Raw genomic sequence first — 26,418 nt, 5'->3', positions numbered from 1 at the left:
CTAACCAATGAGCTGGATGACATTAGGATGATCGAAGTCCTTCATATGAGAAGCCTCCATCAGGCACTGTTCAATATCACATGATGAGTTGATATCCGCTGATGGAAAAAAATGACAGAAAACATCAAAAGTTATCACTACTTGCAAGGACGTATTAGTTCACATCAGGGGTGAAAGTAAGTCGGTATGGAGTTCTGGCAAAATAAATAGTGGGGGCACGCTGTAGGCCTACCAGTAAAACATGAGTCTATCACAATAATTAAAAAGATGCCAAGAAGAACTGTAGGTTATTACACCATTATCTATCATCAGCCTACCTACCACATGTCAGTGTCATTAAAAAGGTGAGACTGGACTTGAAAACGTGTGGAAGTATGCTCCAAAATACGGTGTGGTTGGACAATATAGTGACATTTTGCCACGGCAGAGATGAGTGGCCGAGACTGAGATGCACGCAAACAGCAGTGGATGCATCAATTCAGGTTACACAAGTTTACGCCTTTTTGACAAATCGCCAAATGTCATTCATTCCACTTTTTGGTGTTTTGTAACAGCTGTCTCTTTCCATTCATCAAATGGCAGGTGCACAGTGCACTGTATGGATGCTGGAATATATATATATATATTTTTAGAGTGGACAAACGTGCGCATAAGCCGTTTGACGTGATTGTTTGACAATCAGATGAAAACATCATGACCGGTTGTGTTTAAGCCACTTTTTTTATTTTTTATAAAAAGATAATACATTTTAAAAGTGAAACAACAAATTTTTACTATTAGACCTACAGCGTACCTTTGAAATGAATAGGGATTCTGTAATTCTATGATTAGGCCCAAGCGTGTGCACACAAAGGAAGTTCCATAACGGGAAGAAATCTACTTTCACCCCTACTTTCAACTGTTTCAATGTAATATCCACTGACTGTACACATTCATATAAAAAAGGCAGTTCAAATGTACAGTCGATAGTCGCTCACTCACTTTTGAGCACCTTCACTGCAACTTTCTGTACAGTACTGTCCTCCATCTTTAGGAAGGCCTCACGCACTGAGCCAAACTCACCTACTCAAACACAGAATTAAAAAAAAAAATAATAATAATAATCACTGGCACATTAATCTTGGGACAATAAACACTTTGGTTACAATTCAACATATTCCAAAACATCACAACACAGACATGAGGTCTGCCTTGTTATTTAGCAATACACAGTCATGATTATAGGCCATGCCAGACGTTAGTAAATGTTTTCCTTTGCAGTCGCCAGCATCTACCACATTTTTTCAACAGGTCTACTTTCAGTCAACACTTTTAAGGGTGTGAGCTAGTTTGTATAGAAACAGTACACAAGGAAGACCTCACTAACCTTTTCCCAACATGTGTCCGAGAGTCAGTAGTCTTTCTGGGATCAGGACGTCTTGCAGTTTGGCCTTTAGATCGTTATTGATACCCAAGCTGTCCACTGGTGGGAGACCGATTGAATTCATTATTCACCACCAAGGTCCACTGACTACAAGCACTACAGTACGTGTCAACAGAGGGCGGCACCTTTATTTGTGGAGGCCGCAAGCCAAACATGCCTGACTACTTACAGCTGGATTCTGGGAGCTCGGGGCAGGTCCTGTTGAATGACCTGGCTGCAGTGAAGGACACCAAGCGCTCATTCCCTGGGGGCTTGAAGACAGACCTGCAATGACAAGCAGAGTCCTGCATTCACATACTGTATGGGCGCCGGCAGGCCTACTGTCTGCAGTATCTACCAGAATCAGAGGCCTTGTTTGAATACTTTATGACTGCACTGTTATTCCTGCTTTGCCTTGGTTTAGTAACCTTGCAGTAAAGTCGCTCCTGTTCGAATACTTCTAAAATGCATCCTTCCTTGTGGTAATCTACTGATCTGGCAAAGACATTGGTGAACGGAATGTAGTGGAAACCTTCCTTTCCTCATCCAACCATGTCAGCTCAGTGATAACTTTAAGGAAGGGATGAAAGGAAGGTAGGTTGCAATCAAAGTATTCAAACAATGCCTCTGATTCTGGTAAATACTGTAGACCGTAGGCCTATATGTAAAGTCAGTGTACTTGGGGGGGGGGGGGGGGCCTGGCAGCTGTTTACAGTAGGTCAGTCAATTCATTAAAATACTGCTTTCAGCCCATGCAAATTAATTTAAACAGAAAATAATGTTTATTTGAAAGGCTTTGGCCTGGTCTAGTAAGAGAGCAATGGTAGCATACCCAAACTGTGTCTCCTTCCCTCTGCGGTGCACTAGGACTATCAAGAGAAGCCCGGCCATGGTGGCCACCAGCAGGCCCAACAGAAGACCCACCCACATATGGCCTCTCTGCATCTGGGCTGCCAATGCTGTGTGGAACACACACACACCATTACAAACTGGATTTACATACAGCACAACACCCTGTCACCTTCAAATTTGGAACATAGGTTTTAAAAATAGAGTGACAGGGCTTATAATGGAGAGTGAGAGGGGCTCACTGACCTGAGGCGGGCATGACCAGTACAGGCTGGCTCCAGGGCCCACAACCAGCCACTGTACACGCTGACACCTGGAAGGTGGCGTTGAAGAAACGACCTCCACCATACAGGTGGGCCACATTCTCTTTAAAGAACAGAGCCTCCTGGAACACAACAACCAAAGTATGTCAGTGTGTATGGTCTATATAAGACATGCTTTGAGTTCAAGAAACTTAAAAGCAAGGGAGTGCTGGCCTTTTTACACAACACACATTATGCTTTGGAACTGCTGAATACAGAGAAAAAGAAAGAAAGAAAAATCAGTTGGATACTTTTCTTTGGCACGACAGGAACACAATACGAATGTGGCCTTTCTATGCTTGAGGCCCTGGGTCTCAATCCTGCCCTGTGCAATTGGGTTTCGGACCACCTGACAGGCCGCCCCCAGGTGGTGAAGGTAAGAAACAAAATGTCTACTTCGCTGATCCTTAACACGGTGGCCCCACAAGGGTGTGTGCTCAGCCCTCTACTGTACTCCCTGTTCACCCATGACTGCGTGGCCATGCACGCCACCAACTCAATCATAAAGTTAGCAGACGACACAACAGTAGTATGCTTGATTACCAACAACGACGAGACAGCCTACAGGTAGGAGGTGAGGGCCCTGGGAGAGTGGTGTCAGGAAAATAACCTTCACTCAACAACAACAAAACAGAGGAGATGATCGTGGACTTCAGTAAACAGCAGAGGAGCATCCCCCTATCCACATCGATGGGACAGTACTGGAGAAGGTGGACATCTTTAAGTTCCTCTGCGTACATGTCACTGACAAACTGAAACGGTCCACCTACACAGACAGTGTGGTGAAGAAGACACAACAGCGCCTCTTCAACCTCAGGAGGCTGAAGAAATTTGGCTTGTCACCTAAAACTTTTACAGATGCACAATTGAGAGCATCCTGTCGGGCTGTATCACCGCCTGGTACGGCAACTGCACCGACCACAACCGCAGGTCTCTCCAGAGGTTAGTGAGGTCTGCACAATGCATCACCGGGGTCAAACTACCTGCCCTCCAGGACACCTACAGCACCCGATGTCACAGGAAGGCCAAAAAGATCATCAAGGACAACAACCACCCGAGCCACTGCCTGTTCACCCCGCAACCATCTAGAAGGCGAGGTCAGTACAGGTGCAAAGCTGGGACCGTGAGACTGAAAAACAGCTTCTATCTCGAGGCCAGACTGTTAAACAGCCATAACTAGCACAGAAAGGCTGCTGCCAACATACAGACTTCAAATCATTGGCCACTTTAATAAATGGAACACTAGGCACTTTAATAATGTTTACATATCTTGCATTACTCATCTCATATGTATATACTATATTATCTATTGTATCTTAGTCTATGCCGCTCTGACATTGCTCATCCATATAGTTATATATTCTTATTCCATTACTTAGATTTGTGTATATTAGGTATTTGTTGTGGAATTGTTAGATATTACTTGTTAGATATTGCTGAACTAGAAGCACAAGCATTTCGCTACACTCACAATAACATCTGCTAACCATGTGTATGTGACCAATAAAATGTTATTTGATTTAAGAAGATTTTGTAAAGAACTCACATGAGAGAAGATTACACGTTTTGATATCTGCCACCCCCCTTGAAGCGTTTATTTCGAAGGAGAAAAGCATGCAAACATGAAAGGATAAGTAGCATATATTTCTTTATCTATACTGAACGAAAATATAACACAACATGTAAAGTGTTGGTCCCATGTTTCAGCAGCAGAAATAAAAGTTCCCAAAATGTTCCATATGCACAAAAAGCTTATTTCTCTCAAATTTAGTTACATTCCTGTTAGTGAGCAATTTTCCTTTGCCAAGATAATCCATCCACCTGACAGGTGTGGCATATCAATAATCTGATTAAAAAACATGATAATTAAAACAGGTGCACCTTGTGATGGGGACAATAAAAGACCATTCCAAAAGGTGCAGCATTGTCACACAACCCAATGCCACAGATGTCTCAAGTTGAGGGAGCGTGCAATTGGCATGCTTACTGCAGCAATATCCACCAGAGCTGTTGCCAGAGAATTTAATGTTTGTTTCTCGACCATAAGTCGACTCCAACGTCGTTTTAGAGAATTTGGCAGTACGTCCAACTGGCCTCACAACCACAACCACAGACCACGTTTAACCAGCTACCTTCTCCGGCGTGTGGTAGATTTCTCCAGCGTGTACAGGTGTATGAGACTGTCTCTCCAGTGTGTACATACAGTTGTATGAGGCTGTATCCTACCTGTCCTTCTCCTCCCAGGTTCCACTGGACTTTGTAGGCCATCAGTTTCCCCTGCAGCTCATCGTCCTCCAAGGTCGCCCAGTTCATGTACAGCTGCTGCTCTGTCAGGTCAAATGTCAGGTTCCGGGGGGCAGCAGAGGGCACTGGGGAGGAATAACACACAGGGACACAGTGTCAATGAAAAGCCTTACATTTAACACCTTACATTTGATCATAAAGAACATTATAAAAAGGTAGTTTTGATATACAGTACCAGTCAAAAGTTTGGACACACCTACTCATTCAAGGGTTTTTCTTTATTTTGACTATTTTCTACATTGTAGAATAATAGTGAAGACATAAAAACTATGAAATAACACATATGGAATCATGTAGTAACCAAAAAAGTGTTAAACAAGTCAAAATATATTTTAGATTTGAGATTCTTAAAAGTAGCCACCCTTTGCCTTGAAGACAGCTTTGCACACTCTTTACATTCTCTCAACCAGCTTCACGAGGAAGTCACCTGGAATGCATTTCAATGAACAGGTGTGCTTAATTTGGGTAATTTCTTTCCTTCTTTATGCATTTGTGCCAATCAGTTGTGTTGTGACAAGGTAGGGGTGGTATACAGAAGATAGCCCTATTTGGTAAAATACCAAGGCCATATTATGGCAAGAACAGCTCAAATAAGCAAAGAGAAACAACAGTCCATCATTACTTTAAGACATGAAAGTCAGTCAATGTGTAAAATTAAGAACTTTGAAAGTTTCTTCAAGTGCATCGCAAAAACCATCAAGCGCTATAATGAAACTGGCTCTCATGAGGACCGCCACAGGAAAGGAAGACCCCGAGTTACCTCTGCTGCAGAGGATAAGTTCATTAGAGTTAACTGCACTTCAGATTGCAGCTCAAATAAATGCTTCAGAGTTCATGTAACAGACACATCTCAACATCAACTGTTCAGAGGAGCCCGTGAAGCAGGCCTTCATGGTTGAATTGCTGCAAAGAAACCACTACTAAAGGACACCAATTTGAAGAAGAGACTTATTGGGCCAAGAAACACGAGCAATGGACAATAGACTGGTGGAAATCTGTCCTTTGGTCTCATGAGTCCAAATGTGAGATTTTTGGTCCCAACTGCCGTGTCTTTGTAAGAAAAAAAATATTTTGTTTAACACTTTTTTGTTTACTACATGATTCCATATATGTTATTTCATAGTTTTGATGTCTTCACTATTATTCTACAATGTAGAAAATAGTATAAAGAAAGAAAAACCCTTGAATGAGTATGGGTGTCCAAACTTTTGACTGGTACTGTATGTCAATGCGGTCATTGTAAACTTGTGCTACTGCCATTAAGCAGTTCATTATTTAAAACACCATCTGCTCTAAAACTCAGGAGAGATTTGCAGGGAGAGGGAAATCACTAATCAATCAGTGTCTTTGACCTAACAGCACTCACTAAAAATTGGTTGATCTCTAAGAGTGAGAGCCCATGGTCTCCCTGTAGTGGTATCCCTGACCAGCGTGTGGGGACACTGAGGCAACAGGCCTTAGTTTAGCACTGCAACACATTGATTTGGATTGAGGGCATGCACAATGGTTCATTGTACCAACAGTACTGGAATCAACTGGCCTGTGTCCAGCACTGCCAGTATACACACAAGATCACCCCCAGAAACCTCAACTGCACTGCTCCCCTCATCAGACTCCCTCCCAAGACCACATCCTAAACTCTGCTGCATGTATGTACCCCTTATCTCAACAACAAACCTTATTTAAAACCTATCAAATTAGACTACATCTTATATAAAAGTTAAAGGATTTAGTTCATGTTCTAGTACTTTGACAGTGTAACAACTTTGAAATGTCGGCTGTTATATTATAAGGTTGCCACTCGCCATATTGTTGCATGAATCATCATGTGCTTTTGATGTCCAGCTGGTGAAGTGGTTGGTTGACAATGTGTGTATACCAAATGGCACCCTATTCCCTATGTAGTGCAATACTTTTGACCGGGGCCCATAAATAGTGCAATGCATAGGGAATAGGGTGAGATTTGGTGCGCATCCAATGACGTAAAACAGTTGATGAACAAAAGAGCTGATATGTCATTATGTATTCTATTGACTGGATGCCCACCTGCTTCTGGTGTCTGAAAGTCCAGCCAGCCAGAGAATAGAGAGGTCCCAACCTCATTGTCACAGCACACTCTAACACTGTAGTTGGAGTAGCAGCTCAGCCCACTGAGGATCTGTTGGAATGGTGGAACCTTCACACGCTGGTCCAGAAGTTCCACCTTCCTCCCAGAGTTCTTAGACATCTGCAAGAGGTTTGACGGAAGGAAAACATTCCATAAGGGTTAAGTTCAAGGACAAATGTGAGAGCATGTGAAAAAAAATGCATGATATGTCATCTATCTTTTGAGGTGAAATTCTCGTGTTTTCGTCGGCAAATTCTTTCATTCAAAGAACGAAAAATAATAATACTCAAGGCACTGCCCCCCCAAAAAAATAAATTTTCATTATCTCAGTCTTGACTAAGCATTGATCCAAGGCATGAATCTCAATGTTGATGGTTGTCACTCCCATCCTAAATTGCACTGACAGACGACTTTCAACAACCACATCTCTTAAAAATCTGTACATATATTTAACTGCTGACTGAGCGTGTCAGCTTGCTTGCATATTCCATGACTGCTTCATTAAACATCCACACATAAGAATTCAGTCACAGGGTTATTTGATTAAGGAATTTAGCCAAATCCACAGCGCTGGCCAGCCATCTCAGTTGTGCCGGTTTGGTTAATTTTTATCTGTGGGACTGGAGTATTAGAATAGAATATAATACATATCTTTACCTGGATGGTGCAGGCCGACAGGTCAGAGTGTCCGGTGAAGCCAGGGCTCCAGGCCAGCGTGACATTGTTCTCCACCATGTGGACCACCTGCACACCTTTAGGAGCTGCTGGGAGGACTGCAGTCAAAGAAAAAGACGGGGTTTTAGATTTACTAACATCCAACTCTGCACAGGAGCTGGACGAGGGGCAGACAAGAATAGCTAAGTAACAGCAGCGTACTGCAATGTGCATTGACTAACCGGTCTTCATCAGGCAGCATATTCAATTTGAAAAACAAACGCCTTAGTCACACTCATGACAGCACTGATTATTCATGAATTAGTCACCTTTAATGTGCACAGTGCCTGTTCGCGATACTGAGATACCTCTGGCATTCTTGGCTTCGCAGTAGAACTTGATGCTGTTGTTCACACCTACAGGGAAAGGGAACAGAGGTGGGAGACATGTTAAGTGAGGTACGCAAACCAGAGCCCTTTAAAAAGGTCCCCAGTCCCCTGCTACTATGCCTGACCAACAGTTTGTTCCTCCCATGTAAATGAGTAATTCTCACACTGGGAACAGTATGAAATGCATACCACAGTGGAGTACTAATATATATATGAAGTCCTGTGAGCGTTTGTACCTTCCTGCTGGTGCTGTTGCAGACCATAAAGTAAACACTGGAATGAATGCATCATCTGTATTTCCCCAACCTCAGTGGCAACAGATGGTGAAATTGCCACATCTTTTGCACTGAAAAACCTGTATTTTATTCATGCCTAACTTGGATAAGGATCTAAGGGTTTTCGAAACCACCAATTTGCACAAACCAGCTACTGAAACTACAGCACAGAAACACAAGGACTAACTCCTAACCTAGACTGACTTGTTAAGCCTTGTATTAGTCCATGAAATCACTTTCCTTGAGCTAATCCTTCATGACAAATACAGTTACAGGAAGGCATGTGTTGTGTGTGTGTGTGTGTGTGTGTGTGTGTGTGTGTGTGTGTGTGTGTGTGTGTGTGTGTGTGCGCGCGTTTTACTGCGGGGACCAGAAGTCCTCACAAGGACAGTAAAACAAGGAAAATGTGGATAAGTGGGGACATTTCACCGGTCCCCACAAGGAAAATGCTATTTTAGGCTTAGGGGTTAGGTTTAGGGTTACAATTCGGGTTAAGGTTAGGTTAAGGGTAAGGGAAAGAGAGTTTTGAATGAGAATCAATTGTTAGTAAAACAAACGTGTGTGTGTGTGTGTGTGTGTGTACTGTACAGTACACTGAACAATACCAGGCATTAAGGGCCACTACCTGGTTTGTCATCCACAGAAAAACATGCCAGGGTCATAACAGGGAACCATCAGCTGGACTGAAACAGATCTGGTTACTCTCACATTCCAAGGAAACATCAGTCTCTGGTCGCCAGATAGGAAAACATCAGTCTCTGGTCGCCAGACTGGAAAATATCAGTCTCTGGTCGCCAGACTGGAAAACATCAGCACCTGTTAAGTGGAGTATCTGGCTACTTCATTCCTGACTCAGAGTTATAACTCAGCAGCAAAGTCTTTGTATCCATCCCAAATGGCACCCTCTTCCCGATTTAGTGCACTACTTTTGACCAGAGCCCTATGGGCCAGTTCCTCTGTCCTATTTAACTAAACCAGCTAAACATAAGCAGGAAATGAAGGAGGAGAGCCACTAAGGCGAAAGGCTTACATGTCACGAGAAGGGAATGAATCAGACTTCTAATGAACAATCCAGTCAATCCACTCTTGTTGACTGGCTGGCGTCTACACGTATCAAACATTTACACGTGTACGCGTTCCCAACCAATTACAGCGCATTTCCACTCTCAAGTCATAACATTTGTTCTTTCTGATAAGGGGAATCATTACAGGTTTCCTTATCTATAGCCAACAAGAACACGCGTCATACAGTGCTGTGCCCATAGAAAAAAAGCACTGTGTATTTACTGGTAGACATCAGCATAGCACAGACATAACATCGGAGTGTAAACCCTCAGAGGAAAGAGCAAGAAAGCCCTTCAGTGGCGTTCCACCCACTGAGAATAACCTTTGGCTTCGTTCTACCATTAAAACTGTTCTATTTCCAACTCACGCACAAATCTCTAAGAGCAGCTTGAAAGCCATAAAACCATGATCCCTTCCTTGCAATGTATGACTAATGTCTGAGTTGCTTTTACAACAGATGGATGGCAGGCCACCTTATTGAACTAACAGCACTAACAGTCTGATCTGACATTCTTATGATTCATATGTCATTTTCTGGCTTGTTAAATCAATAGAGGATATTCCTCAATCGTCTTTCATCAGTTCCTGAAATCATCTGTCATTGTCACAAAATGCACTGGAGTTCCTGACGGTCCGCCCCCAGGTGGTGATAGTAGGAAACAACATCTCCACTCTGCTAATCCTCAACACTGGGGCCCCACAAGGGTGTGTTCCCGGCCCTCTCCTGTACTCCCTGTTCACCCACGACTACGTGCCCATGCACGCCTCCAACTCAATCATCAAGTTTGCAGACGACAGTGGTAGGCTTGATTACCAACAATGACGAGACCCTTGGGTCCTCGGAGTGTGGTGTCAAGAAAATAGCCTCTCACTCAATGTCAGCAAAACAAAAGAGATGATCGTGGACTTCAGGAAACAGCATAGGGAGCACCCCCCCTATCCACAGAGACGGGACAGCAGTGGAGAAGGTAGAAAGTTTGAAGTTCCTCGTTGTACATCTCACCGACAAACTGAAATGGTCCACGCACACAGACAGTATGGTGAAGGCGCAACAGCACCTCTTGAACCTCAGGAGGCTGAAAAAAGGTGGTTGTCACCAAAAACACTCACTAACTTCTACAGGTACACACAGCCATCACGTGCACAGAGAGGTGGCTGCCTACCTATAGACTTGATATCATTGGCCACTTTAATAAATGGAACACTAGTCACTTTAATAATTCCACTTTAAGAATGTTTACATATCTTGCATTACTCATCTCATATGTACAGTTGAAATCAGAAGTTTACATACACTTAGGTTGGAGTCATTAAAACTCGTTTTTCAGCCACTCCACAAATTTCTTGTTAACAAACTATAGTTTTGGCAAGTCAGTTAGGACATCTACTTTGTACATGACACAAGTAATTCCAACAATTGTTTACAGATTATTTCACTGTATCACAATTCCAGTGGGTCAGATGTTTACATACACTAAGTTGACAGTGCCTTTAAACAGCTTGGAAAATTCCAGAAAATGATGTCATGGCTTTAGAAGCGTATGATAGGCTTATTGACATCATTTGAGTCAATTGGAGGTGTACCTGTGGATGTATTTCAATGGCCTACCTTCAAACTCAGTGACTCTTTGCTTGACATCATGGGAAAATCTAAAGAAATCAGCCAAGACCTCAGAAAATAAATTGTAGACCTCCACAAGTCTGGTTCATCCTTGGGAGCAATTTCCAAATGCCTGAAGGTACCAAGTTCATCTGTACAAACAATAGTACGCAAGTATAAACACCATGGGACCACGCAGCCGTCATACAGCTCAGGAAGGAGATGCGTTCTGTCTCCTAGAGATGAACAGACTTTGGTGCAAAAAGTACAAATCAATCCCAGAACAACAGCAAAGGACCTTGTGAAGATGCTGGAGGAAACAGGTACAAAAGTATCTATATCCACAGTAAAACGAGTCCTATATCGACATAACCTGAAAGGCCACTCAGCAAGGAAGAAGCCACTGCTCCAAAACCGCCATAAAAAAGCCAGTTTACGGTTTAGAACTGCACATGGGGACAAAGATCGTACTTTTTGGAGAAATGTCCTCGGGCCTAATGAAACAAAAATAGAACTGTTTGGCCATAATGACCATCGTTATGTTTGGAGGAAAAAGGGGGAGGCTTGCAAGCCGAAGAACACCATCCCAACCGTGAAGCATGGGGGTGGCAGCATCATGTTGTGGGGGTTCTTTGCTGCAGGAGGGACTGGTGCACTTCACAAAATAGATGGCATCATGAGGAAGGGAAAATGATGTGGATATATTGAAGCAGCATCTCAAGACATCAGTCAGGAAGTTAAAGCTTAGTTGCAAATGGGTCTTCCAAATGGACAATGACCCCAAGCATACTTCCAACGTTGTGGCAAAATGGCTTAAGGACAACAAAGTCAAGGTATTGGAGTGGCCATCACAAAGCCCTGACCTCAATCCAATAGAAGATTTGTGGGCAGAACTGAAAAAGCATGTGCGAGCAAGGAGGCCTACAAACCTGACTCAGTTACACCAGCTCTGTCAGGAGGAATAGGCCAAAATTCCCAACTTATTGTGGGAAGCTTGTGGAAGGCTACCCGAAACGTTTGACCCAAGTTAAACAATATAAAGGCAATGCTACCAAATACTAATTGAGTGCATGTACACTTCTGACCCACTGGGAATGTGATGAAAGAAATAAAAGCTGAAATAATTCTCTCTATTATTCTGACATTAAAATAAAATGGTGATCCTAACTGACCTAAAACAGGGAATTTTTACTTGGATTAAATGTCAGGAATTGTGAAAAGGTGTATGTAAACTTCCGACTTCAACTGTATATGCACTGTATCCTTCACTATCTATTCTTTACTATCTATTGCATCTTAGCCGCTCTGTCACTGCTCATCCATATATTTTATACATTCCCATCCCATTCCTTTACTAGATTGTGTGCATTAGATTTTGTAGTGGAATTGTTAGATATTACCTGTTAGATACTGCTGCACTGTCGGATCTAGAGGCATAAGCATTTCACTACACTCGCAATAACATCTGCTAACCATGTGTATGTGACCGATAAAATTTGATTTGAGTGTCTGAGGGGAGGCATCTCAGATCTTCTCCTCCAATGTGTTTTGAGAAGAAGGCGAGGAGACAGGGTGCACGGATTTGAGGAAAGAGACTGAGTAAAGACTAATGAGAAACAGCCCGGTAGAGAGTTACCGTTAACATGGAGTACAGATGGCGAGGAGGTGGCATCACCCTTCTGTACTCCCCCCAGCCACCAGAGCACCTCCACAGGGTCCGGGGGGCCCACAGCAGCACACGTCAGGTTAAAGGGCACCCCAGGGAATGTGGCTACATCTTGGGGCTCAAGTATAAAGTTGGGGACACCTGGAGATGGATGGGAACAGAGAGAGAGGGGTAAATCCATTTGAATTCAATTACTTTTTGACAGCACCCCTTTTGATTTGAGCGAAACCTTCCATACATATTTGCCCATTGTAGAAGTGCTCCGAAAGTGACTTTCTGGACCGGAATGCCAAAACATTCAAGAGATAGTCAATTATCAACAAAAAAAACAACAACGTGCATTTGCATATGTTGTAGATTAGACCGACCCTAATTGACATAATCTGAGGTTTTTGTGTTGTGCCCGCCATCGGTCGAATACAGGGTTGTTGTCACGTTTTGGCTGATACATTCTATTCCCGTTTTAGTACATTTAAATGTCAACTTTCAAAATGGTACCACAAAGACAGTTGGAGGTCCGCACATCAGAGAATATTGACTTGAATGGGAATATCTGTTGTTTTAAATTATACTGTCAACCCTCCATAGGAAACCCATTGAAATCATAGAAATATAGATCAAATACATGACTATTTAAGTTGACAGATGGTCAACTTTGAGGTAGTAATTTAAAAAGTTACAATTTCAATGGTGTACCAGATAAATTGCAGGGATAGAATTCGTAGAATGGACCTATTTCTAAGATTAAAATGTCACCCACCCTGTATTCAAGAACTTGTTGTGTCTCAACCGATGGTGGGCACAACACAAAAACCTCAGATGTAAAGTACGGTCCAAGCTAGAGGTCGACCGATTATGATTTTTCAACGCCGATACCGATTATTGGAGGACCCAAAAAAAGCCGATACCAATTAATCGGACGATTTTTTGTTTTGTTTTTTGTAATAATGACAATTACAACAATACTGAATGAACACTTATTTTAACTTAATATAATACATCAATAAAATCAATTTGGCCTCAAATAAATAATGAAACATGTATAATTTGGTTTAAATAATGCAAAAACAAAGTGTTGGAGAAGAAAGTAAAAGTGCAATATGTGCCATGTAAGAAAGCTAACGTTTAAGTTCCTTGCTCAGAACATGAAAACATATGTAAGCTGGTGGTTCCTTTTAACATGAGTCTTCAATATTCCCAGGTAAGAAGTTTTAGGTTGTAGTTATTATAGGAATTATAGGACTATCTCTCTATACGATTTGTATTTCATATACCTTTGACTATTGGATGTTCTTAATTTAGTATTGCCAGTGTATCAGTATAGCTTCCGTCCCTCTCCTCGCTCCTCCCTGGCCTCGAACCAGCAACACATCGACAACAGCCACCCTCGAAGCAGCGTTACCCATGCAGAGCAAGGGGAACAACTACTCCAAGTCTCAGAGCGAGTGACGTTTGAAACGCTATTAGTGCACACCCCGCTAACTAGCTAGCCATTTCACATCGGTCACCAGCCTAATCTCGGGAGTTGATAGGCTTGAATTCATAAACAGCAGAGCTGCTGGCAAAACACACAAAAGTGCTGTTTGAATGAATGCTTACGAGCCTGCTGGTGCCCACCATCGCTCAGTCAGACTGCTCTATCAAATCATAGACTTAATTATAACATAATAACACACAGAAATACGAGCCTTCGGTCATTAATATGGTCGAATCCGGAAACTATCATCTCGAAAACAAAACATTTATTCTTTCAGTGAAATACGGAACCGTATTTTATCTAACGGGTGGCATCCATCAGTCTAAATATTCCTGTTACATTGCACAACCTTCAATGTTATGTAATAATTACTTAAAAATCTGGTAATTTCACCTGGTTAATATTGCCTGCTAACCTGGATTTCTTTTAGCTAAATATGCAGGTTTAAAAATATATACTTCTGTGTATTGATTTTAAGAAAGGCATTGCTGTTTATGGTTAGGTACACGTTGGAGCAACGAAAGCCCTTTTTCGCGAATGCGCACTGCATCGATTATATGCAATGCAGGACACGCTAGATAAACTAGTAATATCATCAACCATGTGTAGTTATAACTAGTGATTATGATCGATTGATTGATTTTTATAAGATAAGTTTAATGCTAGCTAGCAACTTACCTTGGCTTCTTACTGCATTCGCGTAACAGGCGGGCTCCTCGTGAGGCAGGTGGTTAGAGCGTTGGACTAGTTAACCGTAAGGTTGCAAGATTGAATCCCTGAGCTGACAAGGTAAAAATCTGTCATTCTGCCCCTGAACAAGGCAGTTAACCCACCGTTCCTAGGCCGTCATTGAAAATAAGAATGTGTTCTTAACTGACTTGCCTAGTTAAATAAAGGTGTAACATATATATATATTTTTAATCCGTCAAAATCGGCGTCCAAAATTACCGATTTCCGATTGTTATGAAAACTTGAAATCGGCCCTAATTAAATCGTCCATTCCGATTAATCGGTCGACCTCTAGTCCAAGCTACAACATATGCAAATATGAAGAAAAATAAAAGTCACTTTCTGACCACTTCTTCCATAGGCAAACATGTACGGAAAGTTTTGTTTTAATAAAAAGGGATGTTGTCAAAAATTGAGTGAATTCAAGTGGATTTACCAAGACACAGGCATAGGGCTAACTGTATTGATTGATTTACCCTCAACTGTTATCCAGGCGGGCTCAGAGGAGATGGTCAAGCCATGGAACTCTACCTCACACCAGTACTTCCCTGCATCCTGCTGCTGGACAGACTTCACACTGAAACCACCCAGACAGACAGACACTCAGTGATTCCCCAAGTACTTTACATGAGATGCTAAATAATGCACATTTCAAAATGACAGAGGAGGCGAGACCCATTAGGCAACATTTAGGTAAAAACCCATCACATAATTGGGTAGGAGAAGAAAAAGGACAATAAAACAAAGATAAATAACCCCTTGAGGATATGTTGAGAGAAGGAGTAGGACACTAACTAATTGGATCAATGAACTAGCTTGGGACAGGAGTACACTGTGCATTTGTGTTAGAAGTCACTCAGGAAATCATTGTGAGCATTGATAGGTCATATTCACTCATAGGTTTGGTACATTACTTTCTAAACGTAATTCAGTACAGTTACCTGTCCAATTGTAATCAGCAATGTAATCTGATTACATTCAGTTACTTTTAGATTACTTTCCCCTTAAGAGGCATTAGAAGACAAAAATGTATGTTACAGATTGATTTATCCTGCAATATATGTTGTTCAATGTTAAAGTTTACATAGCTGGCCATATATGGATATTCAATTTTACTTTATGGGTTGGTTATGTAGGCTTCTTCTAACCCATCGCTTTCTACTACATATAATAATACAATTAAATGATATCTTTACATTAAAAAACAAAGTCTATCAGAATTACAGTCATTCCAATAAATGTTATACCCCTTGATCTTCAAGAATAGGATTTGGAAATATGGAAGTATAGATTAGCCAAATAGTTTTACCTGAGTTTAAGGACTTATTAGCCAGCCCTACTCTGTTGATTATGATTTTGTTGTCATGGAGGACTGATTGGGCTTAAAAAAATAAATGCTACCTGGAATGGCATGCTTTGAGCACTACTGAAAAGTGCTATTTGCATTTGCTATAGGCCTATTGTTTACCTTTTTGTTGGTGACACTATAATATCTTGATAATATGCAGCTGTTTAAAGGGCAAATTCACAGAGGAAACCATAACAAAACGGACGCCCCGCCTCTGATTTGGTAAAAAGCTGAGGGATGGGCCTGGAGAAATGTAACCACTCTCAGATTAATAGACAGAGCTATGGATGCAAGGACTGTTTTAACCATGTTATGAGGCTATACAGTGTTTGTTTACATTTACAATGTTTCCAAACATTGGAGTAAAACAAGTTTATATTTTGGGTTCTCACGGAGTGTGACAGTTGAACTAAGCTCATGAGGCATTTATAGGTTATATTCTTCAAGAATCAAAGGATATATAATTTATAAATCCAAAAATGGATGTAGCAACTACAGATTGCCCATTTAAGTCTATCTAAAGTGTGCGAGTTTGAGCATGTGTCCATTAGGCCTATGTATAAAAATAAAAAAATGATCAGCGTGAATTTGTCGAGCAATAAACTTTTATTCCATAGGCTGGGATCCGCACTATGCAGCTGTTGCATGAGCGCATGTCACTGGCTGTCCACTGGATAAAAAAATTATGATTGATAGGCAGTTTAAACTCCTTGAATTCAACCATTATTGGGTTCAAATACACATTTAGATTTGTGAACAGCCATCCACAACAACCACAATCCGTAAGGCACAAATAGCTAAATGAGAGAGCAGCAGTGGGATTCACATCAATGCGTTATGTAGATGTCAATAATAAGTGATATCCATATCGCCGTAGACTACACCACTGCTGTCATCCTTACCTCCAAGTGTTTATTCAAGTTGTATAATCTTTGGATGCCGACAGCAGTCGCACCATTGGAAGACATAGCTTGGACTGTAGCCTACAAAAGCCTATTCCTGCTATTTTCCCGCGATCCATCAAACACATTTGGTGTGTCATCATAGTGGTCTCTGACTTGTGGTCAGACTCGCTCAGGTGGAACAAATTTCAATTTGCGCCTTTTTTCAATGCTGATTTGAATGTCATTGAGAAAACAGAAGCGTCAAATATTTTTTCATCTCGTTTTTCAAAAGTATCTTTAATTGGATTACAATATTTTTGATGGTAATGTAACGGACTACAGTTACCGTTTTTTTTGTAATCTGTTACTCCCCAACCCTGCCCACTTCTGACACCAATCATCACCACTCCAACCAATGAAGGTCTAGTCACTAGACCATAGAAATATGATAGATAGAAATGTAGAATGATTTCTATCACGTCATTCTAGTTCTTTAGACTAGACACAGCATACGGTGAATGTCCCTGGTATCTAGGACATTCGTGTCTGTGTGATGAGCAGGACACAGGAAAAAAAAATCTGACTTTGGAGAGTTCAAACTGAAGACCTTCGAGCTTCAGTGCATGAGATGAACACAAACGGCTACCAATGGCGATGCAAGTTCACTTTACCAGCAGGTCCAGCAGTCTGCCTCGAGCTTTACGTAACTCACAGACACATGCAGCTGACTGCATTACAATCCCCTCTTCGGGGTCTGGTTTACGGTAAGGTTAGACCCCTTGCTGTCTCCACTCCAGCCATGCTATTTACAGATTTTTTCTCTTTCTGACAGGGATAAAGCCTCCCCAAGCCGATTATTAAACCTCCACCCAACACCACCCAAAACCTGCTGAAATCCTGTAAATTCTATTCTGCCATATTTAGCAGACCTGCGTTAAAAAACGATCTGAAATAATTCGCTTGATTAAGCTTACCCATTGCAATTTGAACCAATAGAAATCCCCAGAAGTGCAAAACCCACCTACATGGCATTCCAGGCAGGCTAAAGCAAACACTAAGTATTTTGAAAGATTTAAAATAGTATTTAAACCCAGGTCTGATGTTGAGCCTCTTGGTGGTACAAGTAGGTAACAACACATCCGCCACGCTGATCCTCAAATCACAGGGGCCCCTCAGGGATGCGTGCTCTGTCCCCTCTTGTACTCCCTGTTCACTCATGACGGCACGGCCAGGCACGACTCCAACACCATCATTAAACTTGCCGATGACACAACAGTGGTAGGCCTGATCACCGACAACGACGAGACAGCCTATAGGGAGGAGGTCAGAGACCTGGCCGTGTGGTGCCAGGACAACAACCTTTCCCTCAACGTGATCAAGACAAAGGAGATGATTGTGGACTACAGGAAAAAGAGGACCGAGCACGCCCCCATTCTCATCGACGGGGCTGCAGTGGAGCAGATTGAGAGCTTCAAGTTCCTTGGCGTCCACATCACCAACAAACTAACATGGTCCAAACACACCAAGACAGTCGTGAAGAGGGCACGACAAACCTATTCCCCCTCAGGATACTGAAAATATTTGGCATGGGTCTGAAGGGTTAAAGTTGATTTTGGGGGTCTTCTAAAGACCCCCACAATTTATTATGTTGTTATTAATTTGCTTACGTGCCATTGTACTTATGCTCACTGTATAGCTGAATATTGAGGCCTCTGTCTATGTTTAGCTCTCTGCCAAAACCCGTAGCCCCGCATCTGTGAGAAAAGGTGAGAAAAGGGACGGAGGGTGATAGCGAGACAGAGAGAGACAGCGTCTGTTTTTCTCTGTAACAAGGGCAGATTTGCAAACTGCTGAGACAGGTTCTCAGAAACCTTGTGTTAAGAATAACTTGTTCTTTTAGCTGCACATGCAGGTTTTGACATAGGAGACATTTTGAGTGTTCCTTATTTGTTAAGTAAACAACAGAGCCCAGAAAAATGGAACCAACAGGTCTTCAGATCCTCAAAAGGTTCTACAGCTGCACCATTGAGAGCATCCTAACTGGCTGCATCACTGCCTGGTACGGCAACTGCTCGGCCTTCGACCGCAAGGCACTACAGAGGGTAGTGCGGACGGCCCAGTACATCACTGGGGCAAAGCTTCCTGCCATCCAGGACCTCTATACCAGGTGGTGTCAGAGGAAGGCCCAAAAAATGTCAAAGACTCCAGCCACCCTAGTCATAGACTGTTTCCGCTGCTCCATGGCAAGCGGTACCGTAGCACCAAGTCTAGGTCCAAGAGGCTTCTAAACAGCTTCTACCCCCAAGCCATAAGACTCCTGAACACCTAATCAAATGGCTACCCATTTGACTATTTGCATTGCCCCCCCCCCCCTTTAACACCGCTGCTACTCTCTGTTGTTATCATCTATGAATAGTCACTTTAATAACTCTACCTACATGTACATATTAACTCAATTAACCGGTGCCCCTGCACATTGACTCTGTACCGGTACCCCCTGTATATAGCCTCACTTGTTATTTTACTGCTGCTCTTTAATTATTTGTTACTTTTATTTCTTATCCGTATTTTAAAAAAAATGCATTGTTGATTAGGGGCTTGTCAGTAAGCATTTCACTGTAAGGTCCTGTTGTATTCGGCGCATGTGACTAATACAATTTGATTTGAGTCAGATAAAGTCTGCTCGTGTAAATTCAGTAACGTTGTCAGTCTTCCTTAAATCCAGTATTTAAGGCAGACTGACAACGTTATTGAATTCACACAAGAGCAAAGACTTTTGAAGGAATAAAAAAAAAACAATGCTTTAAGCTACAATTAATGTTATTTGACCAGCTTTATGATTAAACTTAGAAGCACTTTCTCTGACTTTTCAACTAACTGGATAGCTACTAATCTCCTGAGAAGCTGATCTGGTGATGGTGAGCTCAGTGCTTTGCAACACTCCAAGTAAAGGTTAGTTTGCTTGCGATAATGATGATGCTTTGCAAAAACAGCCTCCAAATGATTTCTGGTAAAATGCACTGATATCAGCAGTGTGAAATCCAATTTCTCTCTGTTCTTAGGTACTCTACTCCATCTGGTAGAACTATCTGTACCCGTCTTACCTGCCTAAACAATGATTAGAAATCTAAACTGAAGCATTACTCACCAATCCTTGCTCTTCCCACAAGAGCCAGAGTGACAGATAACAAGATAAAAGTCCAACATTATGTTCTCACAATAAAGTAGGAGACTGAACCAAAGCGCTGACCTGTGGAAGGTCTCCCAGTGGTGTTGCTCGATGGGGATGTACATCTGGTCCGTGCTGTACAGCTTCTCCCCGTCCTTCATCCACACGATCTCCGGCTCACTCAGGCCCTCGACGCAACAACCCAGGCGAGCCATGTTGCCCTGGGTTACTGTGAGGTTGGTGGGGTTCTTGGTGAACAGGAGTCCTAGAAGTCAAAGGTCAGGACATACCAGAGTTCAATGAGTCACTGATTACTAGCCTAAGTTCATTGTGGTTGTTTCTTCTTCACTAGGGGTCCTTCACTACTTCAAAATGGCGTGATGTGGAAAAGATAATGGATGGGATCTAAGGCTACGTCAGATTCCAACACACAAGCAGTAGTGAGCGTTACAGGAAAGCTAGCTGGATACCCCTGAAAAGGTAGCCTACAAAATGGTAAAGGGCAATTACACGGTAACAATTGCTGCGACTGACTTTTCACTTAAAATGTATGCCAAACAAAAAACATTGATTTCAAAGTTTAAGAACCCACACAACTGAACATTTTACAAAACCACATTTACTGGAAGAACTTTGCAGATGTAAAAGTTTGGTCACAGAATTTCTGTAAAATCTCTTTTTTTATGTGACCATTTTCCAAAAACTCTTAAATATCTGCTCTGACTTACAATTCAAAGATGTCTGCAAAAATAATGGAGAGTCAGGTATGGCATGAAAGCTTGAGTTATAAAAATATATTTTGGTTATTGAACTACAGTAAGTGACTTGGATTAACTCCCGGTAACAGAATTGCCGTAATGGAATTTCATCATGGGTCCCTGATCTTTACTACACAGAAATGCTTAATTATGGATATGAATTTAATTTCCTTCATGATGATGTATCCTAAATACGCACACAAAAAAAGGTAGAAATATGCCATATCCTCTTTTGCATATTTAGGAATTATTCTATACACTGGCTATTATTTTAATGAGCTCCGCCATCAAACAAGACCAAATTTGGTTGGTCCGTACCAAATCTGAACCAACCATAGATGTTAATGTTTCACATGTACAGCACAGTAGAGTTCAGTACACTATAGTATACCGTAGTGTGCTCTACTGTGTACTGTACAACCACTCTATTCTTCTCTAATGTACAAGACTATAATGTACTTTTATTTACTCTACTGAACTATACTCAACTTTTTTGTACTGTACTGTGCTGTCCAAACTTGTGAAACATAGACGTCGTATTAAGAAACGCTATAGATAGAATGAAAGTAGTGTAGCAACCTACCAAAAAAGAAACAATTGGGCAACAACAAATCCAATCCCTTTTAGACAACTTCCTGGACTAAACGTTTCACTGCAATAGCGAATGTGTAAACTTGTTAGTAGAAAGTCTAAACTGTATATTTGACCTTTCAGCTTCCCTATCAAATCTAAAAATGTCAAGCAGACAACCTAAGAAAATTAACAATGACAAATGGTTTGATGAAGAATGCAAAACCCTAAGAAACAAATTGAGAAACAGATCCAACCAAAAACACAGAAACCCTGGGCCTACATCTTCACTATGGTGAAACACTGAAACAATAAAGAAATACACTAAGAAAAAACAGTGGTGTAAAGTATTTAAGTAAAAATACTTGAAAGTACTACTTAAGTCGTATTTTGGGGTATCTGTATTATTTATAGTTTTGACTACTTTTACTTCACTACATTCCTAAAGAAAATGATGTACTTTTTACTCCATACATTTTCCCTGACACCCAAAAGTACTTAATACATTTTGAATTTAAAATTTAAAAAAAGTTCAAATGTAACCTTTTTTTAACTAGGCAAGTCAGTTAAGAACAAATTCGTATTTACAATGACGGCCTACCGGGGATTGTCTAATTCACACACTTATCAAGAGAACAACCCTGGTCATCCCTACTGCCTATGAATTGCGGACTCACTAAACACATGCTTTGTTTGTAAATAATGTCTGAGTGTCGGAGAGTGCCCCTGGCTAGCCATAGATAAAATGAAAAAAATAAAATGGTGCCGTCTGGTTTGCTTAATAAGGAATTTGAAATTTATATTTTTTCTTTTAATACTTAAGTATATTTCAGCAATTACATTTACTTTTGATACTTAAGAATATTTAAAACCAAATACTTTGAGACTTATACTCAAGCAGTATTTTATGACTCACTTTTACTTGATCATTTTCTATTAAGGGATCTTTACTTTTACTCAAGTATGACAATTGGGTACTTTTTCCACCACTGAGAAAAAATATAAATAAATAAATAAATCGGCTCAGTGTAATTGAAGAATCGAACCACTTCTGGGAAAATTGGCACACACTGAACAACAGAAAAGCTACCTATGCAAAATGGAGATAAACCACTTCTCAAATCTTTACGGCTCTATAACAAAAGAACAAACAGCAAAAACATGTACACCACTGTTCAAAAGTTTGGGGTCACTTATAAAATGTCCTGGTTTTTGAAAGAAAATCACATTTTCTGTCCATTAAAATAACACCAAATTGATCAGAAATACAGTGTAGACATTGGTAATGTTGTTAATGACTATTGTAGCTGGAAACGGCTGACTTTTTATGGAATATCTACATAGGCGTACAGAGGCCCATTATCAGCAACCATCACTCCTGTGTTCCAATGGCACGTTGTGTTAGCTAATCCAAGTTTAGAGGCGAAAGAAACACACACCTATTTAGGCGAGGTGGTGGCTAGCGATGTGGAACACTTAAAAAAGGAGAGCCGCACAAGTTGATCATTTTAAAAGGCTAATTGATCATTAGAAACCCCTTTTGCAATTATGTTAGCACAGCTGAAAACTGTTGTTCTGTTTAAAGAAGCAATAAAACGGTCCTTCTTTAGGCTAGTTGAGTATCTGGAGCATCAGCATTTGTGGGTTTGATTACAGGCTCAAAATGGCTAGAAACAAAGACCTTTCTTCTGAAACTCGTCAGTCTATTCTTGTTCTGAGATATGAAGGCTATTCCATGTCAGAAATTGCCAAGAAACTGAAGATCTCGTACAACGCTGTGTACTACTCCCTTCACAGAACAGTGCAAACTGGCTCTAACCAGAATAGAAAGAGGAGTGGGAGGCCCCAGTGCACAACTGAGCAAGAGGACAAGTACATTAGAGTGTCTAGTTTGAGAAACAGACGCCTCACAAGTACTCAACTGGCAGCTTCATTAAATAGTACCCACAAAACACCAGTCTTAACATCAACAGTGAAGAGGCGACTCCGGGATGCTGGCCTTCTAGGCAGATGCTGGCCTTCTGTGTTATTTTGCCCATCTTAATCTTTTCTTTTTATTGGCCAGTCTGAGATATGTATTTTTCTTTGCAACTCTGCCTAGAAGGCCAGTATCCCGCAATCGCCTCTTCACTGTTGGTAGATCTAACTTTACTTGTTACTTCTGTGAACTTTCATTATCCTCCCTCCTCCTCAGTGAGAGAAATTATAAAATATCTTACATATCTTAAAATATCTAATATCTTATCTTTTTGGTAACGGAATTACAAGGCAGAAGGCAATGTTTCTTAAAGCAATATGGTAGTAAAATCAGTGGACTGATCATATTATTAAACAGACTTTCCAAACATGGGTCTGCTGTAGACCAACTTCCTCTCTGCTTACCTCATGTCAAAATAAAAGTCCTGCATGTGTGCCATTTGTGGGACACAAATTGAATAACTTTTGGGGTCTTGTAAAGCAAAGGCTTAGATTTTTTTTGTCAAGCAGATGGAAAAGGGGGTATTGGAAAACATCTACCAGAAAAAGTCTTAAAATGCTTTAGAAATACATCAACATACAATAATGTTGAGGTAAAGACCCCTGCCAACTAATATCTACACCTGGGCCTTTATTTACTTTAGGATAACATATCTGCCTTCTGTACATTTAAAAGAAAGGGGGGTGGGGAAAGACTTAGGTCAAATAGCCTAGATAGGCCTATGGAAAATACTTGGGTCAAATGCATACTGTAGGCCAGGGCTCCCCAACTGGCGGCCCGCATTTGGCCCCCGGGTGGTTTAATTTGCCCCCCAAGTAAAAAAAAAAATATATATATATTTTTTTTTTTTAAACAATTGGGGGGGACATAAGACTAAAAACACCAGGAAATCAGCTCCAAGTGATTTTAATTTAAGTAATCCGTCACCAAGTATTCCCACTCATAATAGATAGACACGTGATCTTATATACATGTAAGCAAGGTTTGAAATGATTATGTTTTAGTCAAACATATCTGTTTGGGCTTTTTGCAGTCTACAAATTATTTGTAATTATGTCGACCATCCACTCCAGAAAACAAATCGACACCGCGACTGAATCTAGTTGATAATCCCTGCTAGGCCTATGTAAAAATAGTCCCCTTTTAAATATTTGGAGCCTAACCCTAACCCTAACCCTAACCCAAAACAGCAAAGCCGAAAATCAATGAAACATCTCAAATACTTGAGTATTTGTCCGAATGTTTTGGACCCAGGTCTGGATGGGGAATAAGCAAATGATCTAATCTTAGTTAGAAATGTGTGCCCCTCCCTGGCTATGATCAGACTCTTCCCTTGTTATTATGCCCTATTAAAAAACGTTGTTACAAGTCATACTGTAACTTTTGGAGAGAGAAAACCCTACACTAGCACTCAATTGTGTGCAGAACACCTAAGCGGTGGACCTGGTCCCTTGTTTTGGACTATCAACCCCTGAAACAACATCGATCGTTGTTGACAAACATACGCTAAACGGAGTTCAGACTAATTAAAGTATAACCTAATTAGAAATTCCTGAGAAGTAGTCGTGCAGTCAATGGATAATTATTCAAACTTACCATGGATTGCTCTACTACTTTGTGCCAAGAAGAGTATGATCCAAAGATAAATGGTCATCTTTTCAACATCTGGTTCACAGTTTGAGCCTCTTTTCACAGATATACGAATTCCGAAGTTTTGAACAGTCGAAGCCCTGAGCTACATGACCCTTCGGGCAGTGGCTCCAAAGTAGGTTTCCGCACAAGAAAGTGACAACTGAGATTTATAGGGAACAATTCACCCAGGCGCGCTGATACAATTCACCAAGACCGAAATACCAGTACATTCCTGTCCGTGATGATAAACAAAGTATATGTTGTTTTCTTCCCCTCATTAAGTAACCGACCACACTTCTTTAGATAAGATGACGTGGACTCCGTCTAGAGTGATTTACACGTTGTTTTTCTAGCCTCCTACTACACCAGGGGTGTATTCATTACGTCGGTTGTTTTGCAACATAAATCGTTTACTCCAAACGGAAAACGTTTGACGAAAACGAGTTTCCATTGGGCAAATTGTGTTAGGTCCCCCGTTTGCTTCCGTTAGAAAAACGTTTTGCAACAGAATTATCGTAGTGAATAAGCCTCAGGACAAAACGCTGTGTGTCCTGAGGAATGTCAATGTGCATGACCGCCGCCTAGTGAGAGAGCGCGAGAAAAACGATTCTCAGTAAGTATCAAGTATCTGTTCATGTAACACCTATTGCACCTACAGAGACATAGGCAATTGTATTTATTATATTTAAATGGGAGAATTTGTAATGAGTTGCAGGGTATATTAGGTTACTGCATGTAGTACACAAAAATAAGGTTGTGACAATCTGATGTGAAGTGGTCTGAATACTGTACACTCGCACAAAGCTAGGATGGCAACAAAACCGAATCCGATTTAAGGAAACAACTCAATTGAAATTATAATAGAAACATGAATAAATGCAGTAAAATGAAACATTAAAGTTGGGTAATTGTACATAAATCTGTTAGTACAGTATATTGAAATAACTCATGGAGAGTATTCTGTTACAATACACCTGATGTTAAGTTATATTTCTTGTCAATGACAGCCTGTTGCAGCTCCTCCTTCAGAGAAAGTGCAACATTGATCAGCAACACTGATTAGGAAACGGATATGGTCCTCTGAGGTTGTCGTCAATCTAGTAATACAGGATGAGATGCAGAGGCCTTCGCCAGATTAAATGAAGAGGATCCACCAACACGTGTTTGCGGGTCAAAATTAGAAAAGTGGAGGTGGTCATATTTTGTGTTTATCTGATATAAATCACACTTTCAAAAAACATTTTGACAAATGATTTAGAG

General features: G+C 41.1%; 1 protein-coding gene across 2 annotated transcripts in view; it reads right to left on the bottom strand.

Annotated features, from left to right (window-relative positions):
* Nucleotides 1-25,501, bottom strand: part of LOC139553319 (tyrosine-protein kinase receptor TYRO3-like) — a 28,577-nt gene extending 3,076 nt beyond the window's left edge. The window contains exons 1-14 of one of the 2 annotated variants that reach the window (XM_071365519.1): nucleotides 25,123-25,501; nucleotides 20,302-20,485; nucleotides 15,296-15,396; nucleotides 12,584-12,754; nucleotides 7,948-8,034; nucleotides 7,622-7,737; nucleotides 6,904-7,084; nucleotides 4,780-4,922; nucleotides 2,498-2,636; nucleotides 2,235-2,361; nucleotides 1,593-1,687; nucleotides 1,367-1,462; nucleotides 982-1,062; nucleotides 6-98 (exon numbers count right to left, since the gene is read on the bottom strand). In XM_071365519.1, coding sequence (XP_071221620.1) covers nucleotides 6-98; nucleotides 982-1,062; nucleotides 1,367-1,462; nucleotides 1,593-1,687; nucleotides 2,235-2,361; nucleotides 2,498-2,636; nucleotides 4,780-4,922; nucleotides 6,904-7,084; nucleotides 7,622-7,737; nucleotides 7,948-8,034; nucleotides 12,584-12,754; nucleotides 15,296-15,396; nucleotides 20,302-20,485; nucleotides 25,123-25,180 — 1,672 coding nt within the window. In that variant the 5' untranslated portion in view covers nucleotides 25,181-25,501. The remainder of the gene's footprint in view (nucleotides 1-5; nucleotides 99-981; nucleotides 1,063-1,366; nucleotides 1,463-1,592; nucleotides 1,688-2,234; nucleotides 2,362-2,497; nucleotides 2,637-4,779; nucleotides 4,923-6,903; nucleotides 7,085-7,621; nucleotides 7,738-7,947; nucleotides 8,035-12,583; nucleotides 12,755-15,295; nucleotides 15,397-20,301; nucleotides 20,486-25,122) is intronic. The other variant, XM_071365521.1, reaches the window with a different exon arrangement.
* Nucleotides 25,502-26,418: the final 917 nt, after the last annotated feature.

The sequence above is a fragment of the Salvelinus alpinus genome, chromosome 25, assembly GCF_045679555.1.
Source record: "Salvelinus alpinus chromosome 25, SLU_Salpinus.1, whole genome shotgun sequence".
NCBI classification, from domain to species: Eukaryota; Metazoa; Chordata; class Actinopteri; order Salmoniformes; family Salmonidae; genus Salvelinus; species Salvelinus alpinus.
Note: the sequence above shows the minus strand (reverse complement) of the source record. Positions and strands in the feature narration are given on the sequence as shown.